The sequence below is a fragment of the Lontra canadensis genome, unplaced genomic scaffold (genome assembly GCF_010015895.1).
Source record: "Lontra canadensis isolate GAN:19392208 unplaced genomic scaffold, GSC_riverotter_1.0 scaffold8, whole genome shotgun sequence".
In the NCBI taxonomy this organism is placed as follows: Eukaryota; Metazoa; Chordata; class Mammalia; order Carnivora; family Mustelidae; genus Lontra; species Lontra canadensis.
The window spans coordinates 11,450,926-11,466,683 of NW_022631002.1; the positions used below are offsets into that span (position 1 = coordinate 11,450,926).

At 42.0% G+C, this 15,758-nt stretch overlaps 2 protein-coding genes across 2 annotated transcripts in view; one reads left to right on the plus strand and one right to left on the minus strand.

The window, feature by feature from the left end:
• Window positions 1-5,032: 5,032 nt before the first annotated feature.
• LOC116865952 (tigger transposable element-derived protein 1-like) lies at window positions 5,033-6,807 on the minus strand. The gene is made up of 2 exons (XM_032854611.1): window positions 6,588-6,807; window positions 5,033-6,492 (listed from the first exon to the last, which is right to left on the minus strand). The coding sequence occupies exons 1-2, from the start codon at window positions 6,805-6,807 to the stop codon at window positions 5,033-5,035; spliced, it is 1,680 nt and encodes a 559-aa protein (XP_032710502.1).
• A 510-nt stretch (window positions 6,808-7,317) lies between these two features.
• CFDP1 (craniofacial development protein 1) overlaps window positions 7,318-15,758 on the plus strand; it is a 124,185-nt gene continuing 115,744 nt past the window's right edge. Inside the window, exon 1 of the mRNA XM_032853945.1 lies at window positions 7,318-7,470. Within this exon, the coding sequence (XP_032709836.1) occupies window positions 7,407-7,470 (64 nt within the window). The 5' untranslated portion in view covers window positions 7,318-7,406. The remainder of the gene's footprint in view (window positions 7,471-15,758) is intronic.

Sequence of the window (15,758 nt, forward strand, 5' to 3'; positions counted from 1 at the left end):
GACATTTTCCCCCCAGAGTTCCTGTATCCCTTTTCTCATCACTTTCATTCTGTTGATTTTGTTTAATTTAATTGGAAACATACCCTATTAAATAGTTTGAATTCAAAACTTTAAGCCAGATAGGTTAGGATGCTCTCTGGACATTGAGGTACCAAAAATTTTTTTTAAACATTCTGTTAAAGTTTTTCTTGGTGACTTTGGTTGAAATTGTAGAAATGCAGCTTAGAGGTGGTGGTTATTCATTTCTTAGTCTTAGTGTGGTCACCACTCTTAATAGTATTGGGTGTCACTCCCAGAAAGTGCCTAAAGTTTAATTTCCACTTAACGTTTCCCTTCAAGAGAATATATATCTTTCTAGAGAATTAAACATCGAGTTTTTTAAACCCAGTTTTAGCTATCTTAATTTTTCTCCTACTGCCTCACTTTTTCATTTTTAAAAGGCCTGAAAACTGTGACCTTCAAAAGAGAAAGGATTGCAAAATTTAAGTGTCTCGCTTGATCCTTACCACCTCAGCTGTGTTGAATGGAATATAGTCACTGATCTCTGTGTTCAGAATAGTTTCTGATCATTAAATCTGATGTTTTTAAAGGAAAGTTTTCATTGTGACAGTAAGGCTAACAGCCCGTGAGGTTATGTACACACAAACATATCAATTCCATTTAAAGCAATATGCCCTCTGGCTTCTGATTAAAAATTGCCAGAGGGACCAACTTACGGCGGTGGGGGGGGGGGATCGGCAAAGAGGAAGAATTACAAAGAGATCACAGAAATCAATTGGCCATTTGCTTTTAACTAAGAGGCCGTTAGACCACTGATCAAAATTACAGTGACACATGCTCAGACTAGGTAGAAAGTTAAAAGTAGACTTGGAATGCTAGCAGATGTTTTTACCAATTCCCCAACAAGTTTTTCTCCATTGTGGAAATCCTTCTTTCAAGCAAATGTTTAAGTCTTTTAAGATTTTTTTTTTAAAGATTTTATTTATTTATTTGAGAGAGTGAGAGAGAGAGACAACACGAGCAGGGGGAGACAGTGGGAAGAGCAGACTCCCTATTGAGCAGGGAGCCCAATGACGACATGGGACTCTATCCCAGGACCCTGAGATCAGAATCTGAGCCGAAGGCAGACATTTAACCAACTGAGCCATTCAAGTGCCCCAAGATTTTAAGTTCTCTCTGTTCCCAACGTGGGGCTCAAACTCACAACCCCAAGATGCGGTGTCACAGGCTCCCCTGGCTGAGCCAGCCTGGTGCCCTTAAGTCTTTAAATGAGACTCCACATTTTTCAGTTCAAGGAGCTGTGATTTTGCAAAGTAGCCCTTCTGTTTAAGAAATTCAGGATATTATATCCTTTGTTACAGAAAATCATTTTTAATCATATCTCTTGGAGTATGCCTCTTACTAAGATTCACATCTAGAACATTCTTTTGGATAGAATTTTACAAATGGAACATATGGGCCAATGGTTGTTAGGCCCCTCGCCCTGAACACTAATTTTTGAACATATTGATCGATGATTTCAGTATTTGGTTATTAGAGCCAAGACACAGAAATTAAGGCATTTTTAAAAAATATTTTTATTTATTTGACAGAAGATAGAGAGCATAAAGAGACAGAGTGGCAGGGAGAGGGAAAAGCAGGCTCTCTCCTGAGCAGGAAGCCTGATGTGGGGCTTGATCCCAGGACCCCGGGATAACGACCTGAGCCGAAGGCAGACGCTTAACTACTCAACCACCCAGGTGCCGCTCTTTGTGCCCTTAACTCATTTTTTAATTTTGCACAAAACATTACTTCTTAGGAAATGTTTAAGTCAGTGAGAAAAAGTTGATGCAAATAATTAAACCACTCCTATGTTTTTGAAATTTTAAATTGTATGTGTCCTTTCTGACAGCTCTGGTTTGAATTAAGCTCTTGTCACAACTGCAGTGCATACCAACCTTTCCTAAGACACCATTTCCTGGAATGTGACACCCTCGTACCATTAGCTAGCCACACGCAGTAAGTTTTGTGTACGTGCATTTCTTTTTTGTGCACTCTGTTAGGCTGGTTGTGACTAAAATCAGCTTAACTTTTGTATTAGATTATTTCACTAACTGCTATAGTCAAAATGATCAAATCTTTGTACAACAGAAAATTATTTAAATTTTATTTTTCTACTGACATTTCTAATTCTAGTATAAATGTTTATCAATAAAGAACTTCAATTCTGTGAACTGGAATTGTTCTTTTTTCAGTGACCAATGAATTTAATCTTTTGCAATAAAGTTGTCTGACTTAGATTTTTGGGTTTTTAAATAGTTTACTACTTAATATATGTTTACCTGTATTTCTTTTATGTTCAACTTCTTAGTAATTTATGGTAAAATTCTTGTTCTAAGATATGATTAAACTGTATGCACATGGGAACTTGAGTCCTGTTAACTGTACTTTGCGGGCTGTATCTTGCCATCAAGAAGCTTTTTGTCTGATTCCACACTGGGATGGTTGAGAGTTGATAAAGTGTATGAAAAAAATTATTTCAACAGTAGGTTCACATGAAGAGCAGCTACAATGTCAGTTGAGCACTCTCACTGACATCACAGAAGTCTTTTTCTGCTCTGCCATTTTCAGCAAATTGTCCAGATAGGGTGTCTGACATCATGGGCACAAGACACATGACCCATACAGTTCCAGGAGTCGTAGACAGACATACAATGTCTGGCAGGACACTGCCCATCCATTCTTTCTCATTATTTTTTATTGAAGTATAATATATATTAAAGTGCACACATCCCAAATGTATAGCTTGATGACTTTTTACATATTCATACATTTATGTGAATACTCACAACAAGGAAAAGAACAATTTCAAGGACTCCAGGAGAACCCTACATGCAGAGTGGGGCCAGAAGTCCCCAAGATTGTATGTATCCAGGAACCAAGGCAAGAGGAACTTTTCCTCAATTTTCAAAAGGTGATAACCCCAGATTGGACAATGGAAAGAGACTGTGTAAGATGAGGGGCTAAAAGTGCTGAGTATGGTAGAATGGGCCCCATAAACTATTGCTAAGACAACAGTAATAATGAACCCGGAATCTTCTAGGGAGTTAGGGAATTTGTACTCTGGCCAACTGGAGAGCCCTGTATACAGGGGCCAACCATTGCTTAGTTCCAGACTATTTCTACTTGGTGGGATTTTTGAGCCAGATTTTCAGTTTTTCAAGGGAAGTTGGAAATCTAGATTATTTGGGTTTTTCTCAAGATTTTATTTACTTGACAGAGATCACAAGTAGGCAGAGAGGTAGGCAGAGAGAGAGGGAGAAGCAGGCTCCCCACTGAGCAGGGAGCCCGATGCAGGGCTCTATCCCAGGACCCTGGGATCATGACCTGAGCCGAAGGCAGACACTTAACTGAGCCACCCAGGTGACCCTGGAAATCTAGATTATTTGAAATACACATCTTTAAGCTCTTGCAACTAATTTGAATCCACATAAAATGCTATTTGTGTCAAACAACCCATGCCTTTGAGCTGGAGTTGGCCTCTTCATTAAACTATTTGAGACAATGGTAAACAGCTTATACCCTCGTTATCCTTCAAGTGGTTAGAAACTTAGTGAATTTGAACAAATGTATGGCATGCTAGTGAGCTATAAAAAGGAGACTGGGAGAAATGAGATGATGCTGGAGGAGAGAGTTGGCTAGAGAACCTCAATGCATCGTTTTCCCCAGACTTGGACCCCAGTGATGGGGCAAAAGGCTACACCATAGTTTGTCACTGCAGGTTCCACTTATCCTGTCCAAGGGAAAAGGCTGAGCATGCTAAACGTCCAAATATTGGGTCCTAATCTCACATCTATTTTTCTGTTCTCTTCCCATAAGGAAGATCTGAAATGAATCATAGAACTACATCACAAACGAAAACCATAAAACTTAAAATAGGAGTTGAATTTTGTGATCTTGAGTCAGTCAAGGGCTTAGAAGCCCAAAAGCACCAGGGATGAGAAAAATAGAGAAATGGGACTTCATCAAAATGAGAACATTCTATGCTTCAAAGGATGCCATCAAGAGGGCAAAGGCACACAACAGGAGGAAGTATTTTCAAGGCCTATGTTTCTGAGACTGGTACTCAGAATACATAAAGAACTCTTTTGACTCAACCATAAGAAGACAACATGATTTTAATATGGGAGAAGGATCTGGATAGACATTCTCCAAAGAGCATAAACCATGGCCAAGAAAGACGTGAAAAGATGCATAACATCATTATTGAACAGGGAAGTGCAAATCTAAAACCCCATGAAATGCTGTTTCCCACCCACTAGTATGGCTTTAATCAAAGAGACAAGAGTATTGGCAAGATGTGAAGAAACTGAAACCCTTGTACATATAACTTAAAAATTTTTAGTCTGGTAACACTATAAAGATTGTACGTGGCTGTATCTCCATATGGATTCACTTAAAGGATTCATGTGGATGATGTCTGAATTCTAGAATGCAGTCGATTCCTGTTGATAGTGGTTATGTCTTTAAGATCATCGTTGCACACTCAGCGCATACTGCACCACTACTGGGGGAAATACAGGGTTGGGTTCCTGTGAGTCTCTGCTCACAACATTTCTGTCAACTCATCAATACATGATCTTGTCTTATGTGTGTTTCTGTTCAAAGATACCTTATTTAATACATATTTCTTACAATAGTTATGTGCAGTGTTTCTTTATAATAAAACAATATTTCAGTTACAGCACTTTTGTGGAATGTCCTCCACAATACTGGGACTGTATTAACTCTTTTCCCAGTCATATGCACACATGCAGTGATGTAGTAAACACATGGTATGACATACAATATTCACATAAACACAGAGAACTGTGACCACATACTGTATACTGCACAGTAATGCAAACAGAGTCCTGAAAAAAATCAGACATTTCATGAAAACGTTAACTAGAATCTTACTGTTGATGGAATGGCGGGATGTGTGATGGTGGCAGCACACAATGTGGTTAAACCTTGGTTGCCCCGCGAAAACCAAGGAAGAAGTAGGTAGAATTTATTCTGCGGAAGAGGAAGAGGGCGGCATGTCCACATTCGGCAGTTCAACATCAGGCCTATGTCTCTCATGACTTGTTGGAGTCAGCAACTTTCCCCCCCAAACCGGCTCGAAAAGTTGGGTCAGCGTTGTCTGCTTTGCTTTTTGCCTCAGATCTTTAAGCATCTTGGCATAAGGGGCAAATGCCGTGGAGGTGAGGCGCTTAAATTTGAGGCTGCGATCAAGCATAGGGTCACACTCTTCCATGTCACTGAAAATTCTTTCCAAGGCAGAATTCCATTCTGATATTTTAGTCACTGTAAGAGGGTCTGTTCTTGAAGTGTTAGGCTGGCTTTCAACGCCATCCTCATCATTGCTGACTCCAATGCCTTGTTTTGCCATCTCGTCCAGGTCTTCGTTGGTGGGTGCTACTGCCTTCTCTGCCAGAATTTCCTCCACATCTTCCTCCTTCATGTCATCAAAGCCCTCCCCACTTATTTGCCATGTGATATGCATTATGTTTTTGACACTGTCCTTTATATTTTCTGTAACACCTTCGAAGCCTTCCAAATCTTGCACAGAGTCTGGCCAAACATTTTTCCAACAGCTATTGATAGTAACTTGTTTGATGCTGTCCCAGGCTGTCCCAACATAATCAATAACGTTGTGTAGAGTGACTGACTTCCAATAGTCCAACATGGTAGTCTCCATGTTGGACTTGAGAGCCTCAAGGGCCTTGCTATAAAGCTCCCTGGTATAGTGTGCCTTGGAAGCTTTTATTATACCCTGATCCAGAGGTTGGAGGAGAGACGTAGTGTTTGGGTGCATGAAAAGAGCTTCTACGTTGGGGTGGGCGTTTTTGAGTTCTTCACAGCAATGTACTGGGGCATTATCCAAAATTAATAAAACCCTGAAGGCAAGATTTCTGCCCTGGAGATAGCATTCAACTTCCGGTATGAAGCAGTTGTGGAGCCAATCGGATGTCCTCCATGCTTTTCTGTTCCACCTCCAGTGGACCGGAATATGGTTCACGCTTTTCCCTGTCAGTGCTGGTGGGTTCTGGGCTCTGTATACCATTAGGGGTTTGTACTTGAAGTCGCCCTTGGCATTGGCGCACAACAGCAAGGTTGCATAGTCTTGGAATGGTTTAAAGCCCCGGGCTTTGCAGGCCATTTGGGTTACATAGGTTCTTTTGCCAAAGTCCTTGTAAAATAAGCCAGTCTCATCAGCGTTGAAAACCTGCTCTTCCACATATCCTTTCTCTTGTATAACACTCACCAAGTATTTCTTAAATTCTTCCGCAGCCTCATCTGCAGAACTTGCCTCCCCTGCAAGTTTCCCATTGTTCACACCATACCGCCTTTTGAAACGGGCAAGCCAGCCAGCGCTAGCGAAGAAAGGTTTAACATGTTTTTGGCCCTGGGTAACATGACCATAAATTTCTTTTGCTTTCAGCCTCACGACAATGCTGTCCACCACACCTTTTTAAAATCAGTTATCTCATGAATCCATAAACTTAGCCGCTTTTCCATCTTCTCCATTGCTTCCTCACGCACTATAGACGTTATTTTAGCACTTTCCGGGGCAGCTTCACGCACAGATCGGCGAATTTCCTTTTCCTTTTTCTTGATGTAGCGGATTGTTGACTCATTAACATTGAACTCACGGCCAACAGCACTACAGCTCATGCCTGAACGAAGCTTATCTAACACGCGTATTTTCTCCATAAGGCACATCACAGCCTTCTTGCGCTTAGGAGCGCTAGGCAGCGCTTCACCACTACGCTTGGGGGTCATTTTAAACAGCGAAATCACCACCAAAAAGCACAAAATGTGCCCCTAAATAGACTGCGAAAAGGACATTTACAGCAGGAGAGATGAAGCAAGAAAGCCCCTTGTATCTGCTAGGTTCAACCTCTGCCCATCGCAGCGGCGGTGGACTCAAGAGCTTCACCGTCTGCGCATGTCCGCGAATAACCCCAGAGAGCACGGCGAATATTGATTTGGGGGTTACCATAAGTTTAAGCAAGTAAGCGAATTCGAAAATACCAACTTGTGCCCAAAGACCGTAATTCTGTTTAAGCGCATTTATTAAATCAGAGCGACGGGACTGTGCTGAATACTACAAGACTACAAGTTCCAGCATGCATCGCTCCAGCGCGGAGCCCGTGTTCTGTCAACCACTACAGTACCGTCAAGCACGAGGCATTGGCCCCGGAAATGTCGCGTTTGGACCGCGTAGCACTCTCTGCGCATGCGCACACGTTGCGGGGATGGGGGCAGCCCACCCCAGCCGCCACTGCCCCCGCTGAAGCTCTATAGTCTCTCCCTAGAGCTTTGCCGTTCGGCACAGCTGCTTAAGTACTGTGGCTCCGCCCGCCCCGCGCGGCAGCGACATGGAGGAGTTCGACTCTGAAGACTTCTCTACCTCAGAGGAGGACGAAGACTACGTGCCGTCGGGTGAGCGATTCGGCCGGAGGCGAGAGGAGGTTTGCTCCGCCCCGCGCTTCACGTGAGGCGCGCTTGGCCGGCCGTGCGTGGCCCGGTGGCCCCGGTGGCCCCGGCGGCGCGGGCCTCGAGTGACCGTGCCGCACAAACCCCGGTTCTTCGCTCGCCTGCTCCGTCCGCGCGGTCGCCGCGGGCCGAGACTTGTGCGCGGGGGAATCTCGCGCAGCCGCTGCCCGCGGCCTGCCTCGGGCCGCCGCCCCCTCTCGGCGCGCGGGAACCCGCATGTGAACGCGGCCCGCCTCTGGGGATGCAGTCGGTGTCGGTCGGTACGCGGACCGACTGCACCGGCGCTCACGTCTGAGGCGAGGCAGTGTGAGCGTTTGACGTTATCTTCAGACCGTCTGTCTCGAGGGACTTGCTAGCTATCACCACGTCGAAGATCTCTCCACTTTTTGCCCTCGCATGGTTATTGGAAAGTTCATCTGATTGTGCATTTTGTCTCTTTGCGACATATACCTGTTTCTCTTTTTTCAGGTCTCTCTCTCTTTGGTATAAACTGTTACAAACTAAAGGGGCCCAGAATAAATCTTGTCACTCAAACCTACGCCTTCCCCAGACTTCCATGTCATTTAAAGTATCTATCCACACAGTCGCTCAGGGAGAAAAAAACCCCAAAACCCATCATTCATCCTTACTTTCTGTCTTCTGGTTCACGCAGTCAGTAAGTTCTGTTGTGTCTACGTGGGGAATGGGTTTCTGACCCCTTCCTCGCCAATCTCACGGCTACTGAACTGCCTTTATTCTTCACTAGGATTAGCCATAGCTTCCCAACTGGTTTCCCTGATTACGTTCCCATTGCTGTCCATCAACTTTGGTCTTACGGTAATGGCCAAAGTGGTTATTTGAAAACTAGTTTTCGTTTGTTTTAAGGATTTTACGAATTTATTTGAGAGAGAATGAAAGAGCATGAGAGGAAAGAGGTCAGCGGGAGAAGCGACTCCCTGCCCAGCAGGGAGCCCGATGTGGGACTCCATCCTGGGACTCCAGGATCATGACCTGAGCCGAAGGCAGTCGCTTAACCAGCTGAGCCACCCAGGTGCCCTGTAAACTAGTTTTCACTTTAATCAAAGTTGTGCATACCTATACTTGAACATTGGGGCGCCTGGGTGGCTTAGTCTGTTAAGGGTGGGACTCTTGATTTTGGCTCAGGTGGTGATCTCAGGGTGGTGAGATTGAGCCAAGGTTCGGCTCCCTGGTAGGGGTGGAGCCTGCTTAGGATTCTGCCCCTCCTTCCATCTCTAAAATAAATGAATCTTTTTTAAAAAGAAGGCTCAAAAGCCTTTATTTGAAAACTAACAGTTCCCATCACTCTGCATCCCTGTTCATTCCTCCTCAGAAGCTGCTTTCCACTTTTTAATCTTTTTAATCTACTTTTTTTATCCACTTTTTAATCTATTTTCGTTTTGTGTTGATTTAACCCATGCTTGGTAGATCTTATTTTAATACCCTCCTAGGTCATCTGGGTCATTCCTAACACACACCCTTCCACCCTCAGGCCCTCCCCAACTCCCCAGACTGCCATTGTTCCTATGCCCCAATCTTGGTTAGATCAGTATTCCCTGTTTACTTTTTTGTAATAACTGAACACCACATTCAGGTCTGAACCATGTGGTGTATACTCTGATTGCTTTTCCTACTCTACTTATTTTGTGTGGAATTAATAATTGTCATTTTGCCGTTGCGTAGTTGTCCATGACCTTAATGTTAATTTGACCCTAAACTCACAGAATTTTATAAATCGTCTCCCAAGGCAATTCGATTGATTAAAGAATCCTTTACTTTCATGTTGAAGTCCATCTTTGCCTTCTGACCTCTGGTTTGCCTTGGTTTTATAACTTTTCAAAATTTTATTTATTTATTTTAAAAATATTTTATGTATTTATTTGTCAGAGAGAGCGAGCATAGGCAGACAGAGGCAGAGGGAGAAGCAGGCTCCCTGCTGAACAAGGAGCCAGATGTGGGACTCGATCCCAGGACGCTGGGACCATGACCTGAACCGAATGCAGCCACTTAACCAACTGAGCCACCCAGGCGTCCCGGTTTTATCACTTTTAAACCTAGGATCTTCTGTCTCCATCACCACTCTGGGTGTTCCATTTATCTCCCTTTTCTGTTGGATTCCGTTTCTTGGAACTTGTGTTATCTTTTTTTCTTGGTATGTTCCACAAAAATGAGAATAAATTCTCAACTACTTGAAGACAGAAGATGTATGTATAATAGACATTCACGGTGTCAAAATAGTATTTCTAAAAGCAATTATGTGACCCCAGGGCATACCTGATAATTTGTCTGGTATAGAGTTCTGTGTTTTGTAATAATAATTCTAGGCTTTATAATGATATGGTAATGGTAATGATAGCTTTCCATCAGAATGTTAAGGGTGTTGTTTTTTTTTTGTTTTTGTTTTGTTTTTTAAAGATATTTATTTATTTATTTATTAAAAGATTTTATTTATTTACTTGACAGAGATCACAAGTAGGCAGAGAAGCAGGCAGAGAGAGAGAGGAGGAAGCAGGCTCCCGGCTAAGCAGAGAGCCCGACGTGGGGCTCGATCCCAGGTTCCTGGGATCATGACCTGAGCCGAAGGCAGAGGCTTTAACCCACTGAGCCACCCAGGCGCCCCTTTTATTTATTTATTTGAGAGAGAGACAGTGAGAGAGAGCATGAGTGAGGAGAAGGTCAGAGAGAGAAGCAGACTCCCTGCGGAGCCGGGAGCCCGATGCGGGACTCGATCCCGGGACTCCAGGATCATGACCTGAGCCGAAGGCAGTCGTCCAACCAACTGAGCCACCCAGGCGTCCCAAAGGTGTTGTTTTATTACTTGCTAGCTTCCAGTGTTTCAATTAAGAAGTCTGTTTTGCTGATTTCTGTTCATTTATATAAGACCTGTTTGTGTTTGGAAGCTGATAGAATCTTTATTCCTGATTTTTCTGATATTTCACAATGATGTAGTGTGGTATGAGTCAGTTTTCATCCATAGTGTTTGGCTTCTGGAATGTTTTTTGGGGGGGTAATTTCCTTTCTTCATTTTCTGTTATTTTTCTGGAAACATTGAGATATTGACTCTTATTTTAGATCTTCTGGACTGGCCCTCTAATTTTATCTCCTATTTTCTCTCTCTTTTTTTTTTTTAGATTTTGTTTATTTGACAGAGAGAGAGACAGAGGGAACACATGCAGGGGGAGCGGGAGAGGGAGAAGGAGGGTTCCTGCTGAGGGGGGAGCCAGATGCGGGCCTCAATCCTAGGACCCCAGAATCATGACCTGAGCTGAAGGTAGATGCTTAATGACTGAGCCTCCCAGGTGCCCCATATTTTCTAATTCTTAACTTTTTTTCCACTCAGTGGAAGAATTCTCAGTATCTTAAACTCTTGTATTTTTTCCTCCTTTCATATTTTTAAATTTGAATAACTTTTTTCTTCTGTAGTCGTTTTTTATAGCTCATGTTCTCATTTCATAGTGAAGTATCTTATTGCTCTATGGGTATTGATACTAACTTAAGTTTTTTGATGTTTAGCTTATGTACAGTAAAATTTATTCTTTTCAGTGTACTGTTCTATCAGTTTTGATAAATGCTAGTTGAGTGACCATCACCAAAATTAACAGTTCCAAGGCCCCCTCCAAATAAGACACAGACCATGATATCTGAATAGAAACAGTTTTGGGGCACCTGGGTGGCTCAGTGGGTTAAAGCCTCTGCCTTTGGCTCAGGTCATGATCCCAGGGTCCTGGGATTGAGCCCCACATTAGGCTCTCTGCTCAGCAGGGAGCCTGTCCGGCCCCTCCCCCGCCCCCCGCTCCCCGCTTGCCTCTCTGCCTACTTGTGATCTCTGTCTGTCAAATAAATAAACAAAATCTTAAAAAAAAAAAAAAAGAAACAGTTTCTTCTTTTCCAATAGGTATGCCTTTTGTTTCTTTTGTTTGCTTTACTACTCTTTTTTTTTTTTTAAGATTTTATTTATTTATTTGACAGACAGAGATCACAGGTAGACAGAGAGACAGGCAGAGAGAGAAGGGGAAGCAGGCTCCCCGCTGAGCAGAGAGCCCAATGCGGGGCTCAATCCCAGGACCCTGGGATCATGACCTGAGCCAAAGGCAGAGGCTTTAACCCACTGAGCCACCCAGGCACCCCTGCTTTACTATTCTTGATAAGACTTCCAGTATGATGTTGAATGTGGTGAGAGCGGACATCCTTGTCTTGTTCCCAATTTTAAGAGGAGATTATTAGTGTTTCACTATTTAGTGAAACCCATATTAACTATGGGTTACAGATGCCTTTTGTGTCTGCATGTTTTAAGTCCATTACATTGACTAAGACATTACTAGCTCACTCACATAACACTACTGAGTATGTGCTCTTCTCCCCATTTTGCAGACAAAGAAATTGAGGCACAGAGAATTTAAGCAAATTGCGCAAAATCATTCAGCTACAGAGTAGCTGAGCTGGGATTTGAACCCTGGCAGTGTGAGTATACTGCTCCTCACCAAGGCATTTTATCAGGTTAAAGAAGTTCTCTCTACTCCTGATTTGCTGAGAGGCTAATTTTGTCAAATGCTTTTCTTCCATCTATTGGTAGGAATATGTGTGATTTTTCTTCGTGTTAGTATAGTGAATTACAGTGTTTGGGATTTTTAAATTTTGATAAAATATTAAAAATTGATTTTTAAATTTTGAACAGCCTTTTAGTTTTGGGATAAAACTCATTGGGTCATGATGTATTATTCTTTTTATACATTGTGGGGTGCCTGGGTGGCTTAGTTGGTTAAGTGTCCAACTCTTGATTTTGGCTCAGGTCATGATCTCAGGATTGTGAGATCCAGCCCTGAATTGAGCTGCACAGTTAGCATGGAGTCTGCTTGAGATTCTCTCCCCCTCCCCCTCCATCCCCCTCTGCTCCTACTACTGCTTGCCCGCACTACCCCCCAAATAAATAAATAAAATCTTTTTGTACATTGCTGAATTTTGTTTGCTAGTATTTTGTTGAGAATTTTTGTATCTGTTTTTGAGGGATGTTTATCTGTAGTTGTGATTTCCTTGTCTTGTTTTAGTATCAGATAATACTAGCCTCATAATACGAGGAAATATTTCTCCATGGTGATTTTTAGTCACCCTGTGTATTTTGGTTTTATTAGATACTTTCTCAGATTTTCATTAACTCGTAGTTGTTTGGCTCATGTTTAACCATGGGGGACTAAAAAGGTGATTAGAAGATCTGAGTCTGGGGCGCCTGGATGGCTCAGTGGATTAAGCCACTGCCTTCGGCTCAGGTCATGATCTCGAGGTTCTGGGATCGAGCCCCACATCAGGCTCTCTGGTCAGCAGGGAGCCTGCTTCCCCGACTCTCTGCCTACTTGTGATCTCTCTCTCTCTGTCAAATAAATAAATAAAATCTTTAAAAAAAAAAAAAAGCTCTGCGTCTTTGGACAAGATATGTTCATTGTGTTCTTTTTTTATCTACAGGGATGTTATTCTGCTTCTTTCTCTGTCTCTTTTTTTGGGGGGGTGGTCATAGTAACCATGCAATTTGATCATTTTGTGCATGCATATAATTTAAAATTTGCTTATCTCTTATCAGTGGACTTAAGCATTTTTTACATATGTAAGATGAGAGCCATATTTTTCTCCTTGTCTGAACTGTTTGTAATATTTACCCATTTTTAGGGGGAAAAATAACCTTATATTACTACAAAAGTAGTGTGTGAGCTTTGTAGAAAATGAGAAGATTTGGACAGTTAAGCGAAAAAAAACAGAATCATTGCATTCCCACCACCCATGGATTATCAATATTGATCCTTTAGAGAATCCTGTAGTGAACTCTGATCCTTTCTGCACCCAGGTATAGATATTTGTATTTTAACCCCATCTTGAAATCATACTTTTTCATGTTACTTTATAACTTGCTCTTTTCAGTGAACAGTCTCTCCCTGTTCGTTTCAGTAAACTTTGGACTCATCCTATATAGACTTTATTCAGATTTTCCCACTTGACCCAGAATAAACTGTAGCTTGTTTATCCAAATCACAGTGAGATTCAGGGCTACCATATCATCTAGTTGTCCCATCCTTTAAATGTGTTTTAATCTAGCATGCTCTGTAATGACACTGATTTGCTTAAGAGATCAGGCAGTATGTTTTGCAGAATGTCTCACCTTCTGGATTTGCCTTATTGCTCCCTCCTGGGTATTTTAGGTTATTCCTTTGTCCTTTGAATTTACTGTAATTCTGAAGCTCTGAAATTTTTGGAAGTTAGATCTAGATGCTTGGTAGGTTCAGATGAAATATTTTTGGCTAGAATAACTTATAGATGACTGTGTGTTTCATAATGTATAACATCGAAAGATGTACAATCCCAGGTTGGTTCCCATGGTTGCGACCACTGGATTCAGGGGATGAGAGCCTGAGCCCTCTATTGTGTAATTGTTCCCTTGGAACTGAAGTATTCTGTGTTGTAATATACTTAATGGTTAAAACTTCATTTTTTGAGAACATTACAATAATTCTTGCCTAAATTTCTATCATTACAGTGTGAAAAGTGATATTTTTCTAATTCTGTTGTTCTTCTACATTTATTAGTTGATATTCTTCTGTAAAGTATTGCTTTCTCTCATCAATTGGGACAGGATAAATGTTTGATTCATCTTCTTTAATTATTAACTTTCAAACTAGGGAATAATTTTAATAGTAGCTTTAAGAAGTATAAGCTATTTTTTTTAAATTTTTTAAAAATATTTTATTTATTTATTTGACAGAGAGAGAGATCACAAGTAGCAGAGAGGCAGGCAGAGACAGAGGGGGGAAGCAGGCTCCCCGCTGAGCAGAGAGCCCGATGCGGGGCTCCATCCCCGGACTCTGGGATCATGACCTGAGCTGAAGGCAGAGGCTTTAACCCACTGAGCCACCCAGGCGCCCCAATATAAGCTATTTTTTTAAAGATTTTTAAACTGGGGCGCCTGAGTGGTTCAGCGGGTTAAAGCCTCTGCCCTCGGCTCGGGTCATGATGCTAGGGTCCTGGGATTCGCCTCTCTGCTCAGCAGGGAGCCTACTTCCTCCTCTCTCTCTGCCTGCCTCTCTGCCTACTTGTGATCTCTGTCTGTCAAATAAGTAAAAAATCTTAAAAAAAAAAAAGATTTTTAAATTACTTATTTATTTGAGAGAGAGAGAGAGAGCACGCACGCACAAGCTGTGGGAGGGGCAGAGAGAAAGGGAGAAGCAGACTCGCCGCGGAGCAGGGAGCCAGACATGGGGCTCAATCCCAGAACCCCTGGGATCATGGCCCGAGCCAAAGGTAGATGCTTAACAGACTGAGCCATCCAGGCACCCCTGTACAATGTATTCGTTGTCTTTTTTTAAGAACAACATAAAGGACTTAGAGATTTTATTGATTCAGTGTGTTTTAGTCTACTAACATTTACTCCTTTTAATGCTCAAGTCATCACTTTTGGCCACTAGGAGTTCTTTCAAGCTGGAGCCGTATCCTTTTAATGTGACCCTTTATTCTTAAATAGCTTCCTTGCTTTCTGACAGAGCAAGATGTCCCAGTTTCACCTTATGCTTTCCTTCCTTCAGACCTGAAATTAGTTGGGAGCCCTTTTCATCATGAATTATATCAAGGTATATAATCTAGACTCTGAACAGATGCCCATTGTTACCAAAGTGACATTGTTTCTATGCCATTTCAGTGAACAGAACTAGAAAATACTTATCTTAAAAAGAGAGTTCATATTGATATTTTTTTTTTCTTAAAGATTTGAATTTTAAGTAATCTTTACACGCAGCATGGGGCTCGAATTTACAACCTTGAGGTCAAGAGTTGCCTGCTCTACCTACTGAACCAGCCAGGTGCCTCTCACATTGATTTTTTAGTTCAGTTTTAACATTTGAATATTCATCAGATTTCTTTGATTTTTATAATCGTGGGTTATTTCTCTTGCTTTGAAGATCTGGATGCCTGACAATAACATAATACTTACTTGCTTTAGCCTATTATATAAAGGAAATAGTTTCAAAATACCAACATTCGGTGCCTGTGGCTCAGTCGGTTAAGCATCTGTCTTCCCCTCAGGTCATGCTCTCAGGGTCCTGGGATGGAGCCCTTTATTGGGCTTTCTGGTCAGTGGGAATTAGTCTGCTTCTCTTTCCCTCTGTCCCCCGTCATGCTCTTTCTCTCTTTCAAACAAGTAAATAAAATTAAAAAGGAAAAAAACCCCCAAAATCAATATTACTACACAGAATAGAGTTTTT

Coding starts and splice junctions, on each gene's coding strand:
- LOC116865952 (XM_032854611.1), bottom strand. CDS start 6,807: ATGACCCCCAAGCGTAGTGGTGAAGCGCTGCCTAGCGCTCCTAAGCGC. Junction 6,493..6,587: donor GCGTGAAGCTGCCCCGGAAA/GTGCTAAAATAA, acceptor GATTTTAAAAAG/GTGTGGTGGACAGCATTGTC.